At 50.5% G+C, this 26,733-nt stretch overlaps 1 protein-coding gene across 1 annotated transcript; it reads left to right on the forward strand.

The window, feature by feature from the left end:
• Positions 1 to 366: 366 nt before the first annotated feature.
• On the forward strand, positions 367 to 26,231 carry LOC119385736 (cholinesterase). Its single transcript, XM_049414083.1, has 9 exons — positions 367 to 426; positions 1,435 to 1,670; positions 3,005 to 3,321; positions 4,469 to 4,593; positions 5,437 to 5,777; positions 14,914 to 15,136; positions 16,103 to 16,288; positions 17,969 to 18,249; positions 26,081 to 26,231. Exons 1-9 carry the CDS (start codon positions 367 to 369, stop codon positions 26,229 to 26,231), a joined length of 1,920 nt encoding a protein of 639 aa, XP_049270040.1.
• Positions 26,232 to 26,733: the final 502 nt, after the last annotated feature.

Raw genomic sequence — 26,733 nt, forward strand, 5'->3', positions numbered from 1 at the left:
CTCAAGCATCACGGGCTTGCGGGATGGCTCAATTATGGGCCATCCCGCGAGCCCGTGAGGCGGCGAGAAGACAGTATTTCCGGACTTCCATGGTGGTGTAACAGGCACCAGGCCACGAATTTGTCGCAGTTTCCAATAAAGCTGTTACCACCACCACCAACTTTCTCAAGCACCACTGCAAGGCACGTGTACTTCAGAGTAAGAAGAAGAAGAAGCTTCCTATTCGCAGCGAAGGCGCCACTGCCAGTCTTCTGCAGAAACTTGGCCGTCCACGACTGTCATCGGAAGTCCTTTCGAACTAACGCGTTCTGCCCTAGTCTCGACGACTTCCCGGTACGTTTCGCAGGAAAGCGGCGCCCTCCAGCCATGTTCGAATGGCTGAGCCACAGCGGAACGAAGGACGACTCGGGGAAAAGCCTGCTTCCGGTACGCAGTACTTACCTTAATGTAAGTGTAGAGTGTTCCCTAACTTCACCTTTCGCATGTGGCGCTCACTTTACTTCCATGTGCTCCGGACACATCGGGCTTTGTAGACAATTTTAAACGAAGGCATCGTTTACAACCTTAGATATTGAAGAAACTAACCATGAAGACCACGGTTTTGCGTTGGGTGTATTGGTGCGTCACAATAAATTTCCTCGGCACAAATAATTCTGCAGATGACCGTGTCTGCATATACCTCTTTCGTCCTGTGTAGCACGCAGTTCACCAACGGCATTTAATATGACGTAGGCCTGCTGTTCGTAACAATTTCTTAGCAAGGGTGGAGCCTAGTAGGATGATGCGAGACGTTTCTTATTCAGCTCATGTTTGTGTACGAATTTTGAGCACGCTTGAGAAGAATGCGATATGTAATTATGAACCCACACATCCCAGCACAGGAACTGCGTTGCAATTCTAGGGACTAAATTACGGGTGGTTAGTAATTAGAACTTCGCCTTCCACCAACTCTTTAAGCCTTGTCTTAGTGTCGAGCAATAGACGTCTAAGACGGAGAGAAGAACCAGTCGGAGTTGAGAAGGAAGAACCGCAGCGCGAAAGAAACAAACACGAAAAGGGAACACAGGAACGGCGCTAACTTCCAACCGGGGTTTGTTGTTGAAAATACAAAAATTTATACACATCACCAGACCAGCATCGAGCATCACCTTCATAATACCTGATGCCGGTAGGCGTCGCTAAGCTCAAGGAAGCAGGTACGATTCCCGGCCACAGCTGTCGCATTTAAATGGGGGTGAAATGCAAAAGAACCCCCAGGTGGTGAAAATTATGATGCACACCACTACGGCGTGCTTCATAATCATGAGAACACTTAGCAAAATCAAAATGCTTCACACCGGGCAAGCTTGACGTTAGGCTACCAAGAGGTCGTCAGCTGGCATACACATTTCTTTTACTGATATTTTAGTATATTGACTGATATTTTTCACCCAGCCAATGCAGCACCCCATGTCACCTCTCTCGGCGACGCCATCTCCCCACACGGCCTCGGAACCGTCCGCGGTCAACCTGCCTTTCACGACCGGCTCCCACCCAATTGCGGCGCTCAAGGGGATTACGCACGGTGCTCCTCCACACAGAACTCCAGCCCCAGTCGTTCCCGCGATCTCCGATGTGTTCCACAGCTTTTGGAGCATGCGCTCTGGAGGACACAGCTCGCACTCATACCTGTAAGACGAGCGTCGTTTCCTTAGGCACGGAATTCTTACCCAGTAGAAATACATGGTGCGCAACGTACCTTTACCACCCTTTCATACGATTTTTATTCATACGTCAGGAGTCGCAATACGGCACGTCGTACTTCTTTATACTTCGCAAGTGTGGCGTTTTTTTTTTTCTGATAGAGCCATATCCAAAAACCGAAGCTGGGCTAAATTTTACGGAAGCGTAACATTGCATTGTGATCGCTTTCGGAGAAATAACATCCAGGGGGCGCTAATGGCATGCTACGTCTAGAGTTACTGTATATGCCACCTTTAGCTAGCAGAGTTGAGCATAGGTCCACCATTTTGCCCGCCGAGGCGTCTACGTCATGCAGGAAAGCCACCCCATTAGAATGCCGACGCGGCCCAGTGGCTCCACATGCTAGAATTTCTAGCTCGTTCATAACCCGCCGCTGGCGCAGTGACTTTCGCTTCGAAGAAAAAAGAAGGAAAACTCGAACAAATAATGAATTTAGATGAAACTGGTGCTATAACTTGTTCGATGGCAGTCACCATCGGAAGGAATATTTTTCTTTTAAACAGCAAACAGGAACACTTCGACAGACACGATTCTGGACAAACTAAGTTCAGCAAATTGCTCGTTTCAGGTAGTTTTTGACACAGCGTTTTAAAAGATTAAGTAGGTTGTTCGAGAAAACAAGTGCTAGAATGATCACTCTTTGTTTTACAAATAACGAAAACAAACGAGAATTTTACGCATATCTAGGTAGCTGTGGCATAAAATAAACAACCGGTAAGGCTTCGAACACAGCGCTGCTGCACACAGGCACCACAAGAACTAACGTTCCCTAAAAACGGACAACACAAGACACCAACTAAACACATTCCGCACTGAACCGGATCGCCTCGCCGGACTGCTTGGGACAGCGGCGGGGGTGGCGCGGCGGTCGCCAGTACCCGCGCGGCCGTGAAGTTGGCTTTCCCTCAAATGGATGCTTTTGGCGCACGTGAGCGCACTTGGCGAATGGGGGTGCGAGCGGTGAGTTCCATCAAAGGCGCAATTCTGGTACCTGAAGGTAGCATATACAATAACTCTAGTTATGCCAAACAAATCGCAGGCACAAACTATCTGCGGACTTACAACGAACGGTGCTTTCTTGTTGCCTTTTCCTCTGTGAAATTGTGTGCCGCTAGCCAGGATAGTCGACGTAAAATTCATTACACGCACGAAAGTGCGCATTTGTGTGCGGTGCGTGACGGACTAAGATGGAAACTTGATGTTCCGAAGGCTCTCCTGAAATGTCATCGTTCGAGAAAGCCATTTCTGCGTTTACCTCCAGGCGAAATGTGAAGACCAGGGACTTGGCATTCACGGTAGCGCTCATCCTCAGTGCGAGCGTCGTGGCACTGGTGCTGGTCGCGACTTACCGAAGGGGACAGGCCGACGACAGCAACGTGATCTCAGTCGGTCGCTTCGGCAAGTACTACGGCACCGTGTCCGTGGTGTACGGCGTATCCGTGGGCGCATTCCTGGGCGTGCCGTACGCTGACCCACGCACGCTTCGCTTCGGAGCGCCCGCTCCCTGGTACCTAGAGCGGGAGCAGTTTGACAGCAGGTCACCTGCACCAAGTTGCGCACAGGTGTCTCGAAGCCATGGTGAGAGGCCGGAGTATTAATCTAGCAGTGAATTAGTTCTGCGCACGTCCTCACGCTGGATTTTCATTGTTGAAATGCAGTTAATCCTGCCTTAAGTATGCAGCTCTGCAATTGCTGCTTGCCTACACCATTTCAGGTTAAATGAAAAGCCTCATTTCTGGGCTTCGTGATTTGTATTTGTCTTCCAGCACTAGCGAACTCGCCCAGCAGTCATTTATCAAAAGATTGAAATTTCTATTGACCTTGAGACGCTTTTGGGGGATATATACCACATATGGCACAACACAGCGTTAACACGGTGGGCAAGTGCCAGTAGGCTGCATCACCGGCTGGAATTCGTCAGTGACAGAGAAATGGGCCGTGCAACGTGCATTCAAGCTTCAGGAAGCAAAGGGAAATGCTCAAGTTCCACTGGTACAAAGTAAAAAAAAAACAACAACTGCGCTGTGTGAAAAAAGCGCACGTAAATGGTTGCAGCTGGGCTGTTGTCGATCCATGTTGCTGCATGAGTGCTTCGAATGCACACCAAGGGCCATGGTTTGCGCGTATGCGCGTGACCCGGAGAAAAGGTTTCATGACGCACATACGCGACAAGCGCTTTAGGTTATTCATGTCGTGACCTGTAAGTCACGTTGATACACTCAACCCTCCTATGCCAGTTTTGGTATATACCAAGTTAAGGTGGCAACCACGACGGCACCCAGACGTAGATAGATAGATAGATAGATAGATAGATAGATAGATAGATAGATAGATAGATAGATAGATAGATAGATAGATAGATAGATAGATAGATAGATAGATAGATAGATAGATAGATAGATTCTGTCAAGGTTTCTTTAGTTCGTTAAAGAATGCTTCGCATTTAAAAGCATTTGTCTACCCTATTATGACTATGATATTTACACCCAAAACCAGCAGGTTGAAGCAACTTGAGCACTACTAAAGCTAGGATGACGAAGACCAAAACAGCCGCAGGTTTGTAGTTGATTGCAATTTTTGTCACGTTTAAACTAGCACTGTAAACTGGCTAAGTGGCTTCGTACGTAGCAGTTTGATCCATAGTGGAACAAATGCGATCCTTGAGTTGAACAAATATTTGACATCTTTGCGTCTTCTAGTCAATGTTGATTCACCTTTGTTGCAGATGAGATGAACGCGAGCACATCGGAGAACTGCTTGCATCTCAACATCTGGGCTCCCACCTGTGGCTCTCGCCCATGCAGCGGGAATAGGACGGTCGTCGTCTTCATCCATGGTGGCTTTTTCCAGGCAAGGCCAAGTCTTATGAATCGGACATTCATTAGCTACGAAATCTCCTCTCTTCGATTTTCGAGAGAGTTGAAAACCTTGTCTTAATTCTGTAATGCTATACAGCCAGTGATAAACACAATGCGGCACAAGAGCATGATGCGGAGATAACATTTTTTTTTTTCGCGAGAGAAGGCGAAGTGCAGGTATCTTATTCTCATATTACCATTCCAGCTGCCTATAACACACAATGGGATGAAGAGTTCGATCAACGCTGCTGCAAGCTCTGGCAATACAAGACGGCTGCCAATGTCTCTTTGACGCAAGTGTTTAAGTTCTGGAGCTGCTGTCTCCCTTATCATCTAAGGAGGCTAGCACGAAGCCGTGTGGATTTGTGCTACAAACGGGTGGTTGTCAGTTATCTCTTTCATAACCCTTCTGCCACCTTGCGTGATTCCGCAAGACTGATGCGCGATATTTTGTGCCCATGTGCTTCGAGTTGTTGACTGATTCGCCCTCGCGCTGCAAACTGCTGGCATCCTGGTTAGCTCATTTGGTACAGAGACTACCCCGGAAAGGCGTTGGTCTCGGGTTAGATCCCCGGATCAGGACGATTTTTTTCTTCGACTAGAAGCTTTCCTTTATTCTGAGAAAATCGTATGGATTTGCTTGTGACTTCGTGCTATAAACGGGTCGTTGTCGATTATCCTTCCCATAACTCCTTCCTTTTCGGACTCGACTAGTGGTGGGGGGAGGGGGGGTACGGTGAAACTTGGCTCCCCCTAAAGGAGCTCCCGGCGTACGCCTATGAGTCTAGAGGTTCTTCAGTGGCTGAACAGTTACATGTCGCACTCTGTCACGCAGACGGGCAGCAACAACGACCCTCACTACGACGGCCGCGCGCTGGCCGCCTTGGGTGACGTTGTCGTCGTGGTTCCCAACTGGAGGCTGGGCGTGCTTGGATTCTTTAGCCTGATGCAAAGTGACGACGTGCCTATAAACGTCGGTCTCTTGGACCAGGCGGAATCGCTGCGCTGGACGGCGAGAAACGTGGACGCCTTTGGCGGCAACAAGTCCGACTTGGTAGTCGTCGGTCACGGCTCCGGTGCCTCGGCTCTCGCCTACCACCTGATGTTGGGCCAGGGTCTTAGTGACGTCGCTCCGATCCTCAAGGTTATCCTCATGAGTGAGAGCCCGATGACAAGGTGAGTTGTCTGCGCGTAGCCGGGAGGCGGGGGGTTGGTCCAAACCGCCCCCCCCCCCAATTGTTCTATTTTGCATGTGTACATACACAGGCACACATAAAAACGCACGCACGAACGTACACTGAACCTCGCCCCCGCCCCCCTTAAGAAATTTCTGGCTACGCACCTGATGCCTGATATTTCACTCACACTTTCTCCGTGTCTTAATCGTGTCTGCACCGATGCGGCTTGTGGGTAATTTGTATGACTGTCTTTATCATTGGTTTAAAATACACCGACTAGAAAATACGAAGCGGGAGACGCTTTGACTAACAGCTTTGGCTTGTGGCAATGATAGATTTTTCCGTTTTAGGAGCTGGCTCGCCCGCGTCGTAAGCGTAACCTTAGTTCCAGACGCGACCGCTACAGGCACAGCTCACGCGAAAGAGAATTCTTCTTCCTCTTCTTCTTCGAGCGCCTTGATGATGATATCAACGCAGGCAAAACCACAAATAGCATAGCCAACTGTAGCATGCGCACGCTCGCGCGAAAGAAGTCTTCTTCCTCTTGTTCTTCGAGCGCCTTGATGATGACATTAACGCAGGCAAAACCACATTTCCTCGATTTCCTCGACCACATTTTCGGCCACAGCTGCAAGGTCTGCGACCGCATGTGGTTCGACAACAACCTGACCACAATCGCTACTACAAAAACGTGTGACGTCTTTATATGACAGTAGAGGAATTGTATGGAGCATTCACGGTTTACCCTATTGTCTCCGAGCCAGCTGCACAATCGTCATTCACTTCGTGGATATGGCGTGATATTTTTTGTCTTGTCTCCTCTAAAGGCACGTTACACTTGACTCCATGGTCATAAATACGCCCGTTTTCTCGTAAGTTTATTGCTTCCTCGTTTATGACTTGATAAAGCGTATATTTTATAAAAATACCACCACTCGTGCCGAAGACTGATGGGAAACTTAGCCACTTAGCAATTTTGTCGTTGTCTTAAAAAAACAGTGCTTCATCGACGTTCCTCGGAATGTCGTCATGAACATACCTATCGTCGCCATCAAATGTGCTAATGAAAGGTACTATTTGATACGTTTTTCAGTTACTCGGTTTCATTTTTTGTAAAGTCCGAGTGCCATCGAACTTCACGACGGCACCTCATGGCATCCACGAGGAAAGGTCGAAGGCCGAGCCAGTTTCCACCAGCTAAAACCACAGAATAAGTGGGAAAAAGTTACGGCAGGACATAAGGGGCTTGATAACCATAGGCGTATCTACCGGGGGGGGGGGGGGGGGCAAGGGGGCGATAGCCCCCCACTGAGAAATGTTCCCCCCCACTTTCGACAGTGGTTATTGTCGGCTGCAGACTAGGAAACTAAAGGCGCGTTTACACTAGAGCAACACGACACCTACGCAGACTGTCGGCCGACTAGTCGCCTGCCGACGATGTCCCCGGACCGTCTGGTCACACTAGGCCGACGACGCCGCCGACGACTCCAAACACAGCATGTCGGAGTAGTGTAACATGATGGCAGACTAAATACACAAGCAAAACGCGTCGGCAGACTGGTCGTCGGCAGGTCGTCGGGAGATCTCTGGCCGAGCGAAAATTTGCCCATGTCGTTGCTTCGAACGTCGAAGGGGGAGATCTTGGGGGAGATAACGCAGGCCCCCCTTGAGATCCTCGGGGATTTGACAATGGGCATCTTGCGCACCCCTCTGAAGTCTTTTCTTCGCTTCCCTTTGTCCGCACCCGCATCCCTTGACTCCGGAAGGTGTGGCGGGGGCTGCGTCGCTACCCCGAGAGGGACAATGGTAGAGGAGGTTTAAATGAGGAGCAGGTGGTCCCCTGTTTTCAATTTTTGCACGCGAGTTTAGTCGGTGTCGCTGCGCGCGCCTTCTGTGTGACAAGAGAATCGGCCGACGAGAGGCTGGGAGCACGATAAGACGCAGATGGCGTCTTTCACAGACAATGGGCCGACTGTTGCGTCATTGCAGTGTAAATAGGACGACGACACGACAAAAGACACTCCTGGCGACAGTCGACAGACCGAAATCGGTGTCGTGTCGCTCTAGTGTATACGCGCCTTAACAAGTCAGGCAAGGTTTTACTTGAACGCAGCAATAACGTAATTTTGTTATAAAATTTGTCCTACGATTCTGCTGTGACGACTGCCCTCCGTGTTTCATGACCACGCACTGTAGGCAACCTGCGGTGCGGGCTGCCTATTCCACGCCTGCGCGCCCGGCGCTCGAGCATTGCAGAGGAGGCTATCACTCATCAGGGGCTCTATAACATTACAGCAATCTGTCATGATTTTATTTAGTCCTGCCTGGCCTGAAATTTAAGTAATCCGCGATATATATATATATATATATATATATATATATATATATATATATATATATATATATATATATATATATATATATATATATATATATATATACCTCACGAACGAGTTGGTACGCCACTGTTGATAGCTGATAACTGAATATTTATTCGAGTAAATGACCCAGCGAACAACTTCGGGAGTGCACCTGTGATATCGCGATATCCATCGCAAAAAAACAGCGCAAAACATGTAGAAACAATCGGCCCAATAATGAATAAAAAAGACGAAGACGCCGACCACAAGAGAATGAAAATGTAATGACGCTTCGGCACCCAGAACGGGAGCCTTGTTCACAATGAGCTTTTGTCTTCGTCTTGTTCACAATGAGTCTTCGTCTTTTTTATTCAATGATTCTTCCCGACCAGACGGGCGTCCATCGAAGCTTTGATTTCATCGGCCCAATATTGCGTCACTTCAAATTCTAATTAATTTTCGCTGCGTATTCAATTAAATTCACTGAGGCCTGTGTATTTACGCTTATTTTGATCAAGAGTGTCTAAAAGTTATTTTCCCGCCAGTCTTTCCCCGGCCACAGAGCACAGGAACAATGATACAAATGTGTGAACCAGCTGCGTGATGTCGACTTTTTTCCTATGTCTATCGTGTCTTTAGGTAGTTGTATCTTTAGCTTGTTTACGTCAGAAGAAAGGGACGTACTCTGATAAAAACAAGTCCTTGTGTTTAAATGTTAGGTACGCCGACACGTCTATTTTAACACGAAAGTGTTTTGTGCCGGGGTCCACCTAGACTTCACTGACGTATTTCCGTCACGGATATGACGTTGGTAAGCGTTTGTCCACACGACGGGCTAAATCCGTCTTTTTCATTGCGAACGGCGCATCACGTGACCTCGCGTCATGGATTTGTGCCATTCGTCCCGCGTCCGCGGACCTCGTGGACAGAAAATGCCAAGCTATTTTTTGCATCCAAGTTTCGTGGTATAACACAGCAGATCTAGCCGAAGGTGTCATTGTAGGACTGGAAACAAGCACAGCTTTTTTTTTGCTCGTTTTGTTTCGTGGATAGCCGATGAAGAGTCTGGCAACGGCGGGAGCATTTTTTATTTTTTCTCTCGTTTTGTGAGGGCTTTTGCGCGGGCCGTTCGCTCGGTTCACTCTAGCTTCGCGACTGCAACTATCAATCAACTTATGCGACGACGCAACTTTTTTTCTTCTGTATCTTGTTGAGCGATATAGTCATTTTGCCAACAAGATCTTTTAGCAGGAAACACGTGCTATTCATCGGGCTGATTCCGACAAAACAACGCCATTGTGCTAATCGTCGTTCTCTTTCAAACTCAATATTCAACCAAAAACAAATAAGCTATGTCGCGTCTCTCAGGACTTTATTTTAATAAAGTTTGACCAACCAACCAATGTACGACAACGACAAAAACATTAAAAAAATTGGCCGCGTATCTGCGTGCTTCGCTGCAAATGTCGTCGAAGGCCGTACTACATGAGTCCTGGTCTCATCCGCAGCCACCCGTGATGCTGTTCCCAGGGCCACTGCCAGGTGGCAGCACCATATCTTCGGCAGAGGGCTTTTTCGTGCGTAACGTCGCATTTTCAGCGCAGCCTAAGAAACACTAGGATCTTTAGAATTACGTATCTATGCATTTCATAGTAAAGGAACCCACCACCTAATACTTACGTATTGATGTTGCGCCTCAGATATGCGTAACATTTGCTTTTTGATCGACAATGTTCATAAGCATGAACGCAGCTACCAGTTCAAGATGGCTGGGCGTTCAGCAAGTGCTTAAACTTTGGCCGGGTGGCTGAATCGTGTGACAGACAGACAGACAGACAGACAGACAGACAGACAGACAGACAGACAGACAGACAGACCAAAATTTCGGCGTTCAAGTATCCCAGGAAAGAATATAGTATTTAAAAACTCCTACACCTTTCGCGCCATCTAGAGAGAGAAGAAACAAGCAAACATTCGTACACTACGGCCTCTTAGACTTGCTAGACCTCGAGCTACCTCAAATCTGCGAGGCCATGTTCCGCCAATAGAGGCACTCGCTAAGCCTACAGCTCCGAGAAAACGAGTACGGCTCTCAGAAACGGTGCCAAATCGTCTTGAATGCTTTGCCATCGAAGCTTTCGGAAACAAACTTAAAACAAACACAAGCGTCAGTTTGGGACTAACAGGCCACGCAATGCGCGACGAAGAGCTTAGAGATTCGAAGCGGGCAGCTCTCGCTTCCAGCGGTGCTGCCATGCCTTTTTTTTCTCCGCCGCGTTCGTCTACTAGCTTCGTTCGCTAACTGAATGCGCTTCGAAAACGGACGGGCGGCGGAACCATCGTCCGAGGAAGAGATTTCCGCCGTGCCGTGCGTCGTGTGGATGCACGCTAAAGTGCACACTAACAGATGAGAAAGAAAAAACTAGAAGAAAAAAAAACAGTTTCGCTGCAAGGGCGAAGCAATGAGTGCGATAGAAAGAAATTGGAATGTCACACGAAGAACGACAAGCAGCGCGATATTTGCAGCGCGCCGCTGAAGCACAAGGAAGGACGCCCGAAAAGAACTCTCAGGTATACACAGGACAACCGTGAACTAACAAAACTGTCACAGTTCTTAAGTTTTTGCGCTTGATCAACGCGCTGCAAGTGTCGACAATGGAGAATCAGACGCTCTTCGACATTTCTTTTTCTTTTAAACTGCGGCGCGTGGAGTGACCCCTCTGTGTCTCCTGCCACACGGGGACGTCTGACGCAAGGTGTGCCTAAGGTCCCTAGATAAAACAAGTTTTTTTTTTATCTAGGGACATTAGGTGTGCCTGGTTTTCTTTTTTTTCGTTCGACCTCACGAGTGGGTACAAAAAGGGGCCACTTTATCATGTGCGTCTCAAGGGCCGTTTCCAAAGTGAAAGAAAATGTAGGAGCGTTGCGTCATAGAAAACCCTCCGAGATGTGCGTACTGTCAGGGGTGAATTGTGTATATAAGTAGCTCGCCGTTATTCGCCGGCGCGTGAATGGCGTGTGGCCGAATTGTGTAACGCAGCGTGGGAGTGTAGGGTCGCTGGTTCGAATCCCAGGTCGGGTGCTTCGGAATTGTTTTTTCTTCTGCTTTATTTTTCTTTGCGCCTTATATATATATATATATATATATATATATATATATATATATATATATATATATATATATATATATATATATATGTATATATATATATATATATATATATATATATATATATATATATGTATGTAACGGCGATGGCAAAAATATGCCGAGAGTGTCCATATAATTGATTTCGCATTAAAAGATTCGCCGCCGGGAATAGAACCCATGACCTCTCGGACGGCGACGATAGGCGCCCAGTACCATAACGACATATGCCACCGCCGCACATGCCCGAGGTCCCATAAACGCGCCTTAGATCTCTCACACATTGTCTCTCGCACGGTCCTCCGTGTTGGGGCGGCTAAGCGGGGAGGGTTGATGCCGCCGTCTGTGAGCGGTGAAGTGAATTACTGCGTCATGTTATAGAACCCATGACCTCTCGGACGGCGACGATAGGCGCCCGGCACCATAACGACTATATGCCACCGCCGCACATGCCCGAGGTCCCATAAACGCGCCTTAGATCTCTCACACATTGTCTCTCGCACAGTCCTCTGTGTTGGGGCGGCTAAGCGGGGAGGGTTGATGCCGCCGTCTGTGAGCGGTGAAGTGAATTACTGCGTCATGTTATAGAACCCATGACCTCTCGGACGGCGACGATAGGCGCCCGGCACCATAACGACTATATGCCACCGCCGCACATGCCCGAGGTCCCATAAACGCGCCTTAGATCTCTCACACATTGTCTCTCGCACGGTCCTCTGTGTTGGGGCGGCTAAGCGGGGAGGGTTGATGCCGCCGTCTGTGAGCGGTGAAGTGAATTACTGCGTCATGTTATAGAACGCATGACCTCTCGGACGGCGACGATAGGCGCCCGGCACCATAACGACTATATGCCACCGCCGCACATGCCCGAGGTCCCATAAACGCGCCTTAGATCTCTCACACATTGTCTCTCGCACAGTCCTCTGTGTTGGGGCGGCTAAGCGGGGAGGGTTGATGCCGCCGTCTGTGAGCGGTGAAGTGAATTACTGCGTCATGTTATAGAACCCATGACCTCTCGGATGGCGACGATAGGCGCCCGGCACCATAACGACTATATGCCACCGCCGCACATGCCCGAGGTCCCATAAACGCGCCTTAGATCTCTCACACATTGTCTCTCGCACGGTCCTCTGTGTTGGGGCGGCTAAGCGGGGAGGGTTGATGCCGCCGTCTGTGAGCGGTGAAGTGAATTACTGCGTCATGTTATAGAACGCATGACCTCTCGGACGGCGACGATAGGCGCCCGGCACCATAACGACTATATGCCACCGCCGCACATGCCCGAGGTCCCATAAACGCGCCTTAGATCTCTCACACATTGTCTCTCGCACGGTCCTCCGTGTTGGGGCGGCTAAGCGGGGAGGGTTGATGCCGCCGTCTGTGAGCGGTGAAGTGAATTACTGCGTCATGTTATAGAACCCATGACCTCTCGGACGGCGACGATAGGCGCCCGGCACCATAACGACTATATGCCACCGCCGCACATGCCCGAGGTCCCATAAACGCGCCTTAGATCTCTCACACATTGTCTCTCGCACGGTCCTCCGTGTTGGGGCGGCTAAGCGGGGAGGGTTGATGCCGCCGTCTGTGAGCGGTGAAGTGAATTACTGCGTCATGTTATAGAACCCATGACCTCTCGGACGGCGACGATAGGCGCCCGGCACCATAACGACTATATGCCACCGCCGCACATGCCCGAGGTCCCATAAACGCGCCTTAGATCTCTCACACATTGTCTCTCGCACGGTCCTCCGTGTTGGGGCGGCTAAGCGGGGAGGGTTGATGCCGCCGTCTGTGAGCGGTGAAGTGAATTACTGCGTCATGTTATAGAACCCATGACCTCTCGGACGGCGACGATAGGCGCCCGGCACCATAACGACTATATGCCACCGCCGCACATGCCCGAGGTCCCATAAACGCGCCTTAGATCTCTCACACATTGTCTCTCGCACGGTCCTCCGTGTTGAGGCGGCTAAGCGGGGAGGGTTGATGCCGCCGTCTGTGAGCGGTGAAGTGAATTACTGCGTCATGTTATAGAACCCATGACCTCTCGGACGGCGACGATAGGCGCCCGGCACCATAACGACTATATGCCACCGCCGCACATGCCCGAGGTCCCATAAACGCGCCTTAGATCTCTCACACATTGTCTCTCGCACGGTCCTCCGTGTTGGGGCGGCTAAGCGGGGAGGGTTGATGCCGCCGTCTGTGAGCGGTGAAGTGAATTACTGCGTCATGTTATAGAACCCATGACCTCTCGGACGGCGACGATAGGCGCCCGGCACCATAACGACATATGCCACCGCCGCACATGCCCGAGGTCCCATAAACGCGCCTTAGATCTCTCACACATTGTCTCTCGCACGGTCCTCCGTGTTGGGGCGGCTAAGCGGGGAGGGTTGATGCCGCCGTCTGTGAGCGGTGAAGTGAATTACTGCGTCATGTTATAGAACCCATGACCTCTCGGACGGCGACGATAGGCGCCCGGCACCATAACGACTATATGCCACCGCCGCACATGCCCGAGGTCCCATAAACGCACCTTAGATCTCTCACACATTGTCTCTCGCACGGTCCTCTTTGTTGGGGCGGCTAAGCGGGGAGGGTTGATGCCGCCGTCTGTGAGCGGTGAAGTGAATTACTGCGTCATGACACTATCAAACGCCGATAGGGAGCGATTTGGCGACGACGCAGAGCTTCTCGATGCCAGCGAGTAATGCTGGCCGCGCTAGCATCGAAGAGTCGCCAGTTACGTTCTTTGCCTTTCGCTTCGTGTTAGCGTGTGACTGCTCACTGTCAGAGTATTGCAGCTTCAACACGTCCCAACGGTCTTTCTCCGCCGCCTACTGCTTCGAGTGTGATAGCACCGACTAATAAAACTGCCGCAGTAAGCGCCGCAGAAAGGCAACGATGTCGGCGGGCGAAAGTCGTGCCTTCGTGGAGCGAGACAGGGGCCAGCGGTACGTGGAGCGCCTTCGCACGTTCGTGACTTAAACTACGAATCTCTGTCTCCCGTGTCGCTGAAGCGCATTGGGGTAGCGTATGCACGAGCATAGGCGTAGCTTACCCTATATTACTCGGGAGCGCACACCGTACCACCATGTCTCTCCTCAATTAACGACGCTTTCAAGAAGTGCATATCGAGCACTAGTGTTTATTATGCGCTTGTTGATGCCATCTTTGCGCGGGATTCAGGATATGCTGTGTCATGGTATATGTGTTAACTTCGGTTACCACAAAGGTTAAATCCTGATCATCGGCGTTAGTCGTCGCGATGGATGGAGATGTGCCACTAGGCGTCAACATGGGTGCATCCACGTCAAACGGTGCTATAGCTGCCAAGCGCTAATAGACATTGCAACGTTACTAGAATAGACATTGTACAAGCTCTCATAGATCAATGCACAATAAACAATCAATTCCTTCTGTGCAGACACGTTTCACTTTCGTGTTATACCGATTCTTATGACGGAGGGGTCAGCCATGTTTTTTTTTAGATTACTTCTCCCCCCTCCGAGAATCCATCTTCAACTGATATTTTGTCTTGTTTAAATTTCGAATAGTGGTTTGCATCTTACGACTCTTTGTTAACGAGAAATCCAAGATCGTGCGCGAACTTCGCGCAGATATCCGGTGTTCAAGCGAGGTCAGGAGAGTGTTAAAAGGGAGCGCTGGAATACGTCGGTGCAACTTCTGTGTAAGGACGCCGAGCCCAGTTTGCTGAGCTGCCTGCGCGGGCTCCCAGTGGAAGAACTGCTACGACGACAACGTGCTGCCCCGCTGGAGCTGCCCCAGTTCTTCCCCATGCTGTCTGTGATGTGGCCAGTCCACCTGTGGAAAGCACTGAAGGTTAGCCCGGTACGCTTCACGAGCGTCACGCTAAAATTAGGCGGTATTTGGAAAGTACCGACTTATCTATTAAGTATTAGTGTTTTTACGCATACTACAGATGCCCGCAAAATACAAAAAATTTTAACGTGACATGCCCGTTTGCGCACCTTATTGCAATGTTTCTTAACGTTCCGTGTGAAAATGACCATAGCATTTGGCAGGGTGTGCTGCCTCGACTGGGCTGTGCGATGACGCACGTTTTGCTAGCGGCAACACAAGCCATAGCCGTTGCGTCTACGTATCGTTCTCATGAACCACCGCGAAGAAAGCATATCGTTTGTACGCGGAACGTTAGGGAGCCATGCAATCACGGCGCGCATTGGTGCGCAAGCGGGCAGGTCACGTGGTATTTTTGTATTTCCCGGGCATCTGTAGTAAGCAGAAAAACACTAACACTTATTAAGTTTTGTGAAGTTATCCACAACTTTCTCACTGGAATTTTTTGCCCAGCTTCGCCGCTTCAAAAGTTGGTTATTTAAACATGCCTAATTAGGCAATTAAGAACACAAAAAATAGTGTGACGTACTCCAGGCAATAGTCGGCAACCCACATTTGGTCGCGTCGTTGTACAGTGCGTCGGCATATTTTTAAACTCTGGCTAGAGATAGCTGGGACACTCCGTACATATGCATGCCACAATGGCCAACCTACTGGTTTTCTATACGCTCAGTTTGATGCATTCACTGACTAAATTAAACGTTGGATTCTTCATACATAATGTAATGTGGCGTTTTTAACCCAACAAATCTCATGTTTGATGGTTCAGAATAAAAATAATGGTACGCCTTGGCTCTATTTAAATTCCATTTTTTTTGCACCCACCCTCCAATCTGCTCTCACTGGTCATGTGTAAGGCCCTAAAAGTATTACTTTGATGTCTGCCTGGACTTTGTAGAGCTGAAGAGCAAATTTGATCACACGCAGATACCTAGCAACGTGACGGTTCTTCTTGGATTTTCGGACCACGAGGGGCCGGACCTGATGGATTTCTTCCAGCGATTCTTTCAGCTGGGCGAGGAAACAAACACGCGCGAAGCTGTGCGTACCATACTCGAGTTGCTCAGCTTCTCGTCGGCCGACGCCACGGCCATCCTAAATCACTACCTTGAGGTGCGCTATCCTCGACAACAAACATCGAGGTGTTGTCACCTAGCATATGGAACACCCATCCTCCTGTAAAGCCCGCTGTTCGTATTGCAGCTCGGAACACAAAAACGTCTTATTACAGGGCATTTTGTTTGGATTATAAAAAAATACAATATTTACGAAGTGCGTTAATTTCGCGAAGGCTCGGGTGCCTTAAAGACTTCGATGGTGTTGATAGCGCTATAGAAAGTTATGCTACAGCGTTTTCGATCAAGAGGATGTAGACACAGTGTCATTTTATTTAGACGTGTCATTAAGTGCCTAAAGTCGGCTTATTGGAAGGAAATTCGTGGTGACCGAGCAGCTAAACGCATCGCGCCATGTACCAAGGGGTCGCAGGTTCGAATCCCCTGGTCGCACTCGAACCGGAGATTATTATTTCTTTCTTTGCATCTACCACGAATTTTCGCTCACGGACAGCGCTGATTTTTCGCTCACAACCAAAGACGCCGCCGCCGCCGACACCGGAATTTATGTGAAACGAGCTCTTTAACGCGTTAATATATATTTGCTTGCTTGTGTTCTTGCCGAGGCTTTCTACAGGCAAGTTATGCTGGATGTCTCGCGAGCCTCGCAAATATCTGCTGTTGCTAGGTTTTGGAGTGCGCCAAAGAAACGCTATTAAGGATTATACGGTTTTCCGCGAGTCTCCGCTGCGTGTAGCAGACACGAACCGAGGCCTCGCAGTGGAGACAAAGCAGGGGGGCGCGTATCGGCCCGTGCATTGTGCATGTATAAGTTCTTGTGCCTAACAGTCTAATTAACCTGACTCTGCAGGAGGAGACATTACAAAACGTTTCTCATTCCTAAGGCTTTAAACTCTTTCTTCCATCACCTAAGCCCTTCACATATTGGCAAACATTGGCCCCAAGTGTATTGAATCCGTCCTTAAAGGGGCACTATAAAGTGAAACAAGAAATTACTTTACACTGATACATTGTACTCTGAAAATTCCAGTGTCATTAATTTCACCACCATTGGTTTAATAGATGTGAAAAACCAATAAAAAAGTTTCACTTTTAAATTTCCTGCTGGAAGCTTCGATGGTGAAGTCACTGATTTCAAAATGTTTTTTTTTTTTTAAATTTGGCCACATTTGCTCAACCCAATTTCCTGAAACTTGGTATGTTAAGTCTCTGGCTCATTCAGAAGGCAATAATGCACTTCATTTTTGCCGATTAGGGACAACGTAAGCCCTATAGTAAACACCATCATAATTTATGACGTCACGGCGACTGTTGCGGGAACTTCAAGGTGGCGCCGCCACCCGCATTTTCTTTTTGCGCGTTTTCTCGCTTACCAAGCGTCTTCTCGTAGCAAGCCTGGCGTTTTTGGTATTGTGAATGAGTAATTTACTAATAGAATAAAAATCGTTTTCCTCTTTAGTGTCCATTTAAACCTACTGCTCGCTTCTCCGAATGCACTTGCGGTTACTTCAATATTGTTACTTAAGCAATCATCCTAACGGTGGCGGCGTGAAATCTTGCAAACAAGTGCTACGGAATCCCGCAAGGTGGCGGAAGGGTTATGAAAGGGACAATTGTGCTTCGAGCTGCTACAAACGGGTCATTGCGAATTTTCGCTTTGGAAGGTCAAGTGTGTATGGTGTATAATTAACTGTACCGCGGTTCGGTGCGTGCGTAGGACGCCGCGAACGCCAGCTGGGCCGACCAGCTGTTGTCCGACCTGCTGGCCGTGTGTCCCGTGCGCTTTTACGCGGAGTACCTGCGTAAATCTGGTAACACTGTGCGTGGATACGTGCTTCACCGCCAGGGTGCGGACGGACAGCAGCTCTCCAAACTACCGAGGGACTACGCCGCACGACTGCTCCTCGGATCCCCTCTGGTGCTGGGCACATCCTCTCCGGAGGAGAAGGCGCTGAGCCGAGGTGTGATCGCGCAATGGGCTAGTTTCTTGAAGACGGGGTGAGTGGTTGGGAACGGATCAAATGAGCCTGGTGCTTTAAGACAGGCTATTTTTTGTTTCACGTTGGTGCTGTTTAAGCGCGAGGTTAGACCATGCGGAGTAAACAAAAACTGATCATCATGATGTACCTTCTAGCGCGTTGCTCGGTCGGCGCACTGTCTCTTCGTCCTCTCCTTCATCTCTTAAGACGTTGCTAATTATGGTTATTCGTTAAGACACTAAGAAACATGCTAATTAGGACCTTGCTAATCAATATATTTTAATTAGAAGAACCGGGCTAATTAAGAACATACTAATTAATCGTTCACTTCATGTAGCCACGAAGGCACTTCGCCAAGCATTACAGTTCAACGCTACACATAGCCAAGCCTTGCATTGCTTCGCCAAACCTTGCAACGACTTAGTCGACCTTGTAGATACCGACAGAAGATAGGTCGTCCACGATCTCCGCTGTTAGTCGAAGCCTTGCCAGGCGATGCCTTGCCCCACTAGAGCAAGCTGTCCATATTTTTTTGTTACCAATCATTTGTCAGTGGACACCTGAACTGTTCGTTATAGCATTGTGTATGTGGTACCATGATGACTGAGGGGCGCGAGAAAACGGCACACAACGAAAAGAAGTACACGGGACGACGCGCTGTCCCGTGTACTTCTTTACCACACTCAATACACACTATAGTTGAGAAAACAATAGATTTATCTTCATATATGTTCCGTGTAGTCCACTCTACCGTTCCACTGATCTGTCTGGGCGCTTACAGCTCTCCGCTGGTTTTAATAAGCAGACATTTAAAAGCACGTCGTGACACCCCCTTGTGCCGCACATTTCATATTTTGCCAAAAATTCTTGTTACAGTTCGTTAGGCTGCAAATGGTTTCCACTTATCTTTTGCTAAAGCGTTTGACAAGTCAGAAGAACGCGAGTTAAATGTTGTCGTTGGTCGCTCTGCGCCACAGTTTTTTTTTTTGCATTCTCTGTAGTAGCGTGATTAGATAAATAATGAATAGACTTCGGAAGTCTTGCACGTAGAGAATACGGCTAAATGAGGAAATTGTACAACGTTCTAGTTGTCATATCTAGATGGTTAGACACAACACAGGAACACCAAGGATAACGAAAAAATGCTTTATGTGAGAAAAGCACTAACCTATTTACATAAGAAGTAGTGAAAAAAGCCCGACTATATAAACAAACATCCCTTGTGCACACTATCCCAAAACTAATAAAAATATTTACAGTTTCATCACGGGTTACTGGCGTTGATGTGGCAGCTCCGGTGCTGAGGCGACGACTTGTCGTGTCCGCGAAGTGCGTTGCTTCACCGGAGCACGACCGTCTGTTGCACCGTCGGTTAGCTGCAGTTGCCGGTCACCGCCGCGTCAAGTACTTGCATTGGCTGTACCGCTCGTCGTCTGGTGCGCGACCCACGGAGCATAGCCGCAGAACATCTGCGCGTCCTCAGGAGAAGGCTCTCGCCGATGCGCGTTGGTCGCCCTCCTGGTCACGCCTCCCAGGTCACAGTGCGTTGCTGCGAAGGCTGGGGTACAATTCCAGGAGCTGTGCTGGCGGAACTCAGGCGAACGCCTTGCCACGACAACCGCTCGTCCGTGCCTCTGCCCGTTCCAAGCGCGCTCTGCCTTCCTTCTTCCCCTCGCCGGCCACGTCGCCTCTCATGCCTGTTCTTCTCCCTCTTCTTCTTTGCCTTCTTTATTGAATTCTCCTTCAATGTATGGTCTTCTTTCTTTATTCTATATTTCTTCGTTTGACATCTGTCTTTTCTCTCATTTCTTCTTCCTCTACTTCTCCCTCTTCTGCCAGAAGTCGACAAATTCATGACACTAGTAAACCATTATTGTGACTTATTCCGCAATCATTGCTTGACGCGTTTAAAGGAGAGTCCACGACATGACGAAACACATGCCTAATTTCCGCTTATGCACTGCAACTCCCGAAACTTGTAAAGTTATGCCCAGTGAATAGTAGTGATAATTAGTATTAAGGGATCAAATGTGAGTCGACAGTGAATCAAACATTAAAGTTGTGGGATGCCGTGTCGATGGAAGGACGCATCCCAACATAAAACATAACAACTGTTTATTAACGGAGTAGCAGCAGCGGGGCGAGCATACCGACGCTGCGCTCGGTCGGGTAGCTAAGGAATGATCACTTCCGAGCTTGGCAGCTTGGTTTTAAAGCCACCGTCGGTGACATAAGCCTCCGGTGACGCTGCGGTGGCGCTGTCCCTTATCGGAGGCGCGGTGTAGCATGAAGCCGTGTCACGCCGAGCTGGATAGTGACGAGGCGGAGGCTGCGCCGGTTTGTGCGCAGTGTGCTGCCACATCACCCCCCCGCGGAGTACAGAGCCCTCAGGGTCTGTAGAAATCTGGGAGGCGTACCAGACGTCTAGAGCGTGTCGTGACCGGAGCGGGCTGCGACGTCGGCGGCTGTGGATGTATGCCTGTGGATAGAGTGGCGCTGCCCGGTTCGTTCGCAGCGATGTATGCGGGCTTGAACCGGTCAATCGAGACGCGGACGTCGTTCCCGTTCAGGCGCAGACTGAAATTTTTGTTGTCGCGATGGACGACCAGGTAGGGTCCGGTGTAGGGTGGCTGGAAAGGCCTGCGGTGTCGTCGCGGAGGAAAGCGTGCGTGCACGATGCTAGCTCCTTGAAGACGAAAGGTGTAGGCTTGCAGTAGTGGACTGCAGGTGACGGGCGTAAGGCGGCGATGGTGCGTCGGAGCCGGGCGACGAAGTCGGTGGGATCTGACGTCGTAGTGCTGGATGGCTGTGCAGCGAGAAATTCACCTGGGAGACGGAGTGGTTCCCCGTAGACGAGCTCTGCTGGTGTAGCGTGGATGTCCGGCTTGAAGGTGGCGCGAAGACCGAGGATGACGGCTGGGATGGCCTCGAGCCAGGTTGAGTCCGGGTGGCACATAATGGCTGCTTTGAATTGTCGGTGGAAACGCTCGATCATTCCGTTGGCGCAGGGGTGGTAACTGGTGGTCCTCAAGCGTTCGAAACCGACAGTCAGGCCGAGGAGCTTGAAAAGGTGCGACTCGAACTGTCGTCCTTGGTCGGTGGTTACGCGGCGGGGGGCGCCGAAACGAGCAATCCAGCCGGTGAAGAAGGCCGAGGCGACGTCTTCCGCGGTAATTCCCTCGAGGGGCCATGCCTCGGGCCATCGAGTGTACCGATCGATGGCGGTGAGGCAGTAGCGGTAGGGGCCAGCCGGGGGAAAGGGTCCTATGATGTCGAGGTGGACTTGCTCAAACCGACCAGAGGGCTGAGGGAATGTTCCGAGTGGTGACTTGACGTGCCTGGTGACTTTAGCGCGTTGGCATTGAATGCAGGAGCGCGCCCAGGTGCGAGAATCCCGCTGCATGGAGGGCCAGACGTAGCGGTCAGCCACGAGGCGTGTCGAGGCGCGTATGCCGGGATGGCTGAGGTTGTGGAGCTGGTTGAAAAGACCACGGCGATGGGACTGGGGCACATAGGGCCTGCTTCGTCCTGTCGACATGTCGCAACAGATTGTGGTTGTCGACCCTGGGATGGGGACTTGTTGCAGCTGAAGTGAGGACGTGCCCTTGAGAAGTTCCTGCATTTCGGTGTCCGTAGTCTGAGCCTCGGCGAGGACGTCTGCTGTTATCTGCACAGAGCTGATGGCTGCTACACGTGAAAGCGCGTCGGCGACCACGTTGTCTTTCACGCTGACATGTTGGATGTCGGTGGTGAACTGTGCAATGAACGAGAGTTGGTTCTGCTGTACAGGCGGGAGTTTGTCGCGACGTTGAGAGAAGGCGTAGGTAAGAGGCTTGTGGTCTGTATAGATGGTGCAGTTCTGTGCTTCGAGAATGTGGCGAAAGTGTTGCACTGCTTCGTATATCGCCAGAAGTTCTCTGTAGTAGGCTGGCAACATTGTCGGGGCGGTGGTCGTGGTTTCCTCAGTGGAACTGGCGGTTGAAGGGGTCGTTTTCCGAGCTTCGAGCTTTTTGGAGAAGAACGCTAAGGGATGCCAGGTGTTTTCCACGCGTTGCATGAGGGCGGCGCCGATGGCGAAGCTAGATGCATCCGTGAACAGTCCCAAGGGAGCGTCTGGCACGGGATGGGTGAGGAGCGTGGCGGTGCAGAGGGCGGCTTTGCAATCTTCGACGCTAACGTCGGTGTCCACGTGACGGGTTGGTTTCCTCGTAGGCCGGCCAAAGCATCATGGAGGGGAGCCTGGTAGTCGGCAGCGTGTGGCAAGAAACGCCTGTAGAAGTTCAGCATGCCAAGGAAACGGCGAAGGTCTTTAGCGGTGGTGGGTTGAGGGTAACTTTGCAGGTCTGAGATGCGTTGGGGCAAGGGCCGAGTTCCCTTAGATGAAACTTCGTGGCCGAGGAAGCGGACGACGGAAGCGCCTAGCGTGCTTTTTTGGATATTGACGAGTAGACCGTGGTCGCCGAAGCGTTGGAACAGCAGACGAAGGTGCCTGTGGTGCTCTTCGGCGTCGCGGGAAAATACCAGTATGTCGTCAAGGTAAACGAAGCAGAAGTCGAGGCCGCGGACGACTTCGTCGATGAAGTGCTGAATGGTTTGTCCAGCGTTCCTCAGGCCGAAGCTCATGAAGGGAAACTCGAACAAGCCAAAGGGAGTGATGATTGCCGTTTTCGGGACGTCATCCGGATTGACGGGTATCTGTGTGTACGCCTTCACCAAGTCTAGCACGGAGAACACGTGGCAGCCATAGATGCGATGGGCGAAGTTCTGTATGTGGTGGTTGGGGTACCTGTCCGGGATGGTGCGCGCGTTGAGGGCACGGTAGTGTCCGCAGGGCCGCCAGCCTTCGGTCTTCTTCGGAACAAGGTGGAGTGGTGAGGCCCATGGACTGTCAGAGCGGCGGGCGATTCCTTCGCGAAGCATGGCCTCGAACTCTGCTTTGGCTATGCGCATGCGGTCCGGGGCAAGGCGACGGGCGCGGCAGAAAACCGGGGGGCCTGAAGTGGTCCGGATGTAGTGCACGGTGGTGTGCTGCACTCTGCGTGGCAGTGCGCTGGGGCGCGTCAATCCGGGAAATTCGGCGAGGACGGCGTGGTACGGCGAATGATTGTCAACACTGAGTACCTTGATGCTTGGCTGTTGGGCGGTCGTTCGCTGGCCTGGTGTGGAATGCCCCGTTGTCGCGTCGATGAGGAGGTCGTTGCGGCAGTCCGGAAGGAGGTTGTAGTGGGCCAGAAAGTCTGAGCCGATGATTGGCTCGGCGACGTCGGCGATGACGAAATTCCAGCGAAGGTCACGGCGTATATTTCTGAGCTGGATGTGCAGGCAGAGCGAGCCGTACGTCTTGATTGTAGAGTGGTTTGCCGCGCTGAGCTCGAAAGACGTAGGCGGACAAGGACCTTGAAGATAGGATCGCGGGTAGCAGGAAATGTCGGAACCGCTGTCGACAAGGAACCGCTGCTTCGTGATTTGGTCGGTGACGAAGATGCGACGGCCTCCGGGTTGGCAGCTTGCGGCCGTCTCTACGAGCTGCCGTTGGCGTTTTCCGCATGCCCAGCGGAACAGGGTGGTCGACATTGCCGGGCTCTGTCCCCGAAGCGTCGGTGGTAGTAGCACGGGCCGTTGTTGTCGGGTTGCCGCGACGAACTGGTGTTAAGGTCGCGGCTTTGCGAGTGGCGGCGCTGGTGCATCGGAAGACGTTCACCCAAGCGTTGTTGAATGGAGTTGAGCTGTCTATCGATGTCGTCGATGCGGCGTGCAAGCTCCGCGGTGTTCAGCGGTGCGGCGACAGCCTGGATGGTGGGCGACAACTGCGGCAAGGAGACCTCGATGACGCGATCAGCCGTTCGTCGAGGGGTAGCCTAACCTGGGCCTGCAGAATTGCCTGGGCGTGCGGCGGGAGTCGTTGGAGCCAAAGCAATAGCAGGAAGGAATCCTGGACTTGCAAGCTTCCCGCGAGCGCACGCATGTGGCGCAGGAGCTGCGAAGGTTTGCGCTCAGCAAGCTCTGTGGACTGAAGTTGCCGCACCTTCTGTTCATCCGAGAGCGACAGGCGGCGGATGAGTTCAGTCTTCAGGTTTTCGTAGTTGTTGGCCGTTGGTGGGTTGGCGAGAATATCCCGGACCTCGTTGGCATAACGTGCGTCGAGGTGGGCGACGACGTAATCGTAGCGGGTGCGGTCTTGCGTGATGCACGCCAGGGAGAACTGGGCCTCGACCTGGGCGAACCAGACTTCGGGCGAGTCCACCCAAAACGGCGGAAGCTTGACGGCGACACGCCAGGCGTCGTATGAGGCAGCGTGCGGGATGCCTTCTGCGGGAGCTCTGACGTCCTCAGCGGAGCCGGCAGGCACGGCCTCTGTTGTGGAGGCGCTGCGGGAAGGCTGCTGTTGCTGGGTCTGCAGTGCCTGTTGAAGTTGTCGCACTTGCTGGCGCAGAGCGGTGAGAGCTTCCGGGTCGGCCATGGCGGTGCGGTTTGTTCGGTTTCCGGGTCACCAGATGTGGGATGCCGTGTCGATGGAAGGACGCATCCCAACATAAAACATAACAACTGTTTATTAACGGAGCAGCGGGGGGAGCATACCGACGCTGCGCTCGGTCGGGTACCGAAGGAATGATCACTTCCGAGCTTGGCAGCTTGGTTTTAAAGCCACCGTCGGTGACGTAAGCCTCCGGTGACGCTGCGGTGGCGCTGTCCCTTATCGGAGGCGTGGTGTAGCATGAAGCCGTGTCACGCCGAGCTGGATAGTGACGAGGCGGAGGCTGCGCCGGTGTGCGCGCAGTGTGCTGCCACAAAGTTAATCAAATGTGGATTAACATCGCGACGACCAAGTCTCAGCATATACAACTTGCGGTGATGTCTACACGACCGAAATTGCGCTTTATATAGTAATATGGGAAATAACAAAGCAGTTGATTGAGAGCTTTAAACTGATTTGCCGGGTGACTCATGAGAGCATAGGCTTTCTCCTTTGCTATCATTAGCTTAGTTGAAGCGAGAAAAATTGTCGTGGTTCCTTCGGTGTGACGTAGGTTTCAATGGTCTGGAAATTTAAAAATGAAACTGTCGTGCTGACCTTACAGGGGTACTGACACCTTTGTTGGAAGGCGAGTTTACTCTGCCATACAAATTTCCTGTATGCAGAGACGGCTCTGAGCAAGTGTAAAGCTCAGTAAATACTGATAAGATATATTATTTTGATGTGAAATTCAATTTTCCCTTGACGCACCTACCGACATCGACACTACCTTGACGTCAGGCAACAGTACTAATTCTGGTGACTTCACGCAGAAGTCTGGCTAGTTGTGATGCCGTCAGGTAACAAAACTTCGAAAATGGCCGCTTAATTGTGCGTCACCAACGGAGCCACGATGCGGAGCGGCCGAGGAAACGTCACGATATCTTGCGCGAGCACGTGACAGGAAGCTCGCACCGTGTCGTGATGTCACGACACAGTAAGAACCAAAACTGATTTTTAAAAACATACTTGATTTACTTTTTCGGGGTGCACACACGCTTAGAAGTACAATTTCTAGGCTTTTGAGGACTTGTCCTTTCACTCCACACAAGAAAACAACTGAAAAATTTCGTGTTATAGTATCCATTAATTTATAACCCCCGGCAGTGTCATGAGAATAACGCAATAGCTCCTTAAAGTATAGGAACCCGCTTGACAAAACGCTTTTTATATGCCAATATCTGTATACATTACCAACCCGCCAGACGTCGTTAGCACGACGATTGAGCAGTATTTCCGAGAATTTCTTCAACGTATAACTTTGAACCAGATTAAAAATGAAGCGATGGTGATTTGTAGCCTCGTCTCAATATAGTTTTTTTTTCATTTGTTATAGATTGCTCATACCGGCAAACGTCTCCTTAAAGGTTGGAGTGACTGCGATCGACATGAAGTCCTTCACGCACCCTTCGGCGACGTGGACACCAGACCTGCGTAAAGAAGAGTGCGAGAAACTCAGGCCTCACTTCTCGGCTTTTATGCAGTGATTGACGAGACTTCACCGATCAGCTGCTATTTGTGCAGCTCTAACGATAACTGCGGGACATTTTCTATAGTTATTTGATTGTTCTCTGATTGTCTTTTGTTGTTTGTTTAATATAGCGAGAATATCAAAAAGCGTGTTACTGAATTCAACTTGCCTGTATTATATATTTCGCACGGCATGACAGAATATTTAGTTGCAATGCATTACTTCGACGTGGGAATTCAAGTTTCAACGTTTTCTTTCATAACTCATGAAACTGGGGGTCACGTTGTTACTTGCTTATTATTTAAAGACTATTCTCAGTATACAGTCAATATTTGTGAGTAGTATTGTGTATTTTGTAATAGAGGGTCGACGCGTGTACAAGTGTAATACTGCAAGGCGGAAGCGCAGATCATCGTAGTGCAGAAATCGCAGCGCTAAAAAACGCCAGGCCTGCGCTGAAACCGCAGCACAGTCACAGCGAAAGCTGGAAGAGCGGCGTTTATAGAGCCCGTTAAGCT

The sequence above is a fragment of the Rhipicephalus sanguineus genome, chromosome 3 (genome assembly GCF_013339695.2).
Source record: "Rhipicephalus sanguineus isolate Rsan-2018 chromosome 3, BIME_Rsan_1.4, whole genome shotgun sequence".
Classification (NCBI taxonomy): domain Eukaryota; kingdom Metazoa; phylum Arthropoda; class Arachnida; order Ixodida; family Ixodidae; genus Rhipicephalus; species Rhipicephalus sanguineus.

Excerpts from the sequence above, each read along its gene's own strand:
- LOC119385736 (XM_049414083.1), top strand. The coding sequence starts at position 367 with ATGTTCGAATGGCTGAGCCACAGCGGAACGAAGGACGACTCGGGGAAA. Across the intron at positions 5,778-14,913 it reads AGTGAGAGCCCGATGACAAG|ATATCCGGTGTTCAAGCGAG; the intron begins GTGAGTTGTCTG and ends AACTTCGCGCAG. Across the intron at positions 15,137-16,102 it reads ACCTGTGGAAAGCACTGAAG|ATACCTAGCAACGTGACGGT; the intron begins GTTAGCCCGGTA and ends GATCACACGCAG.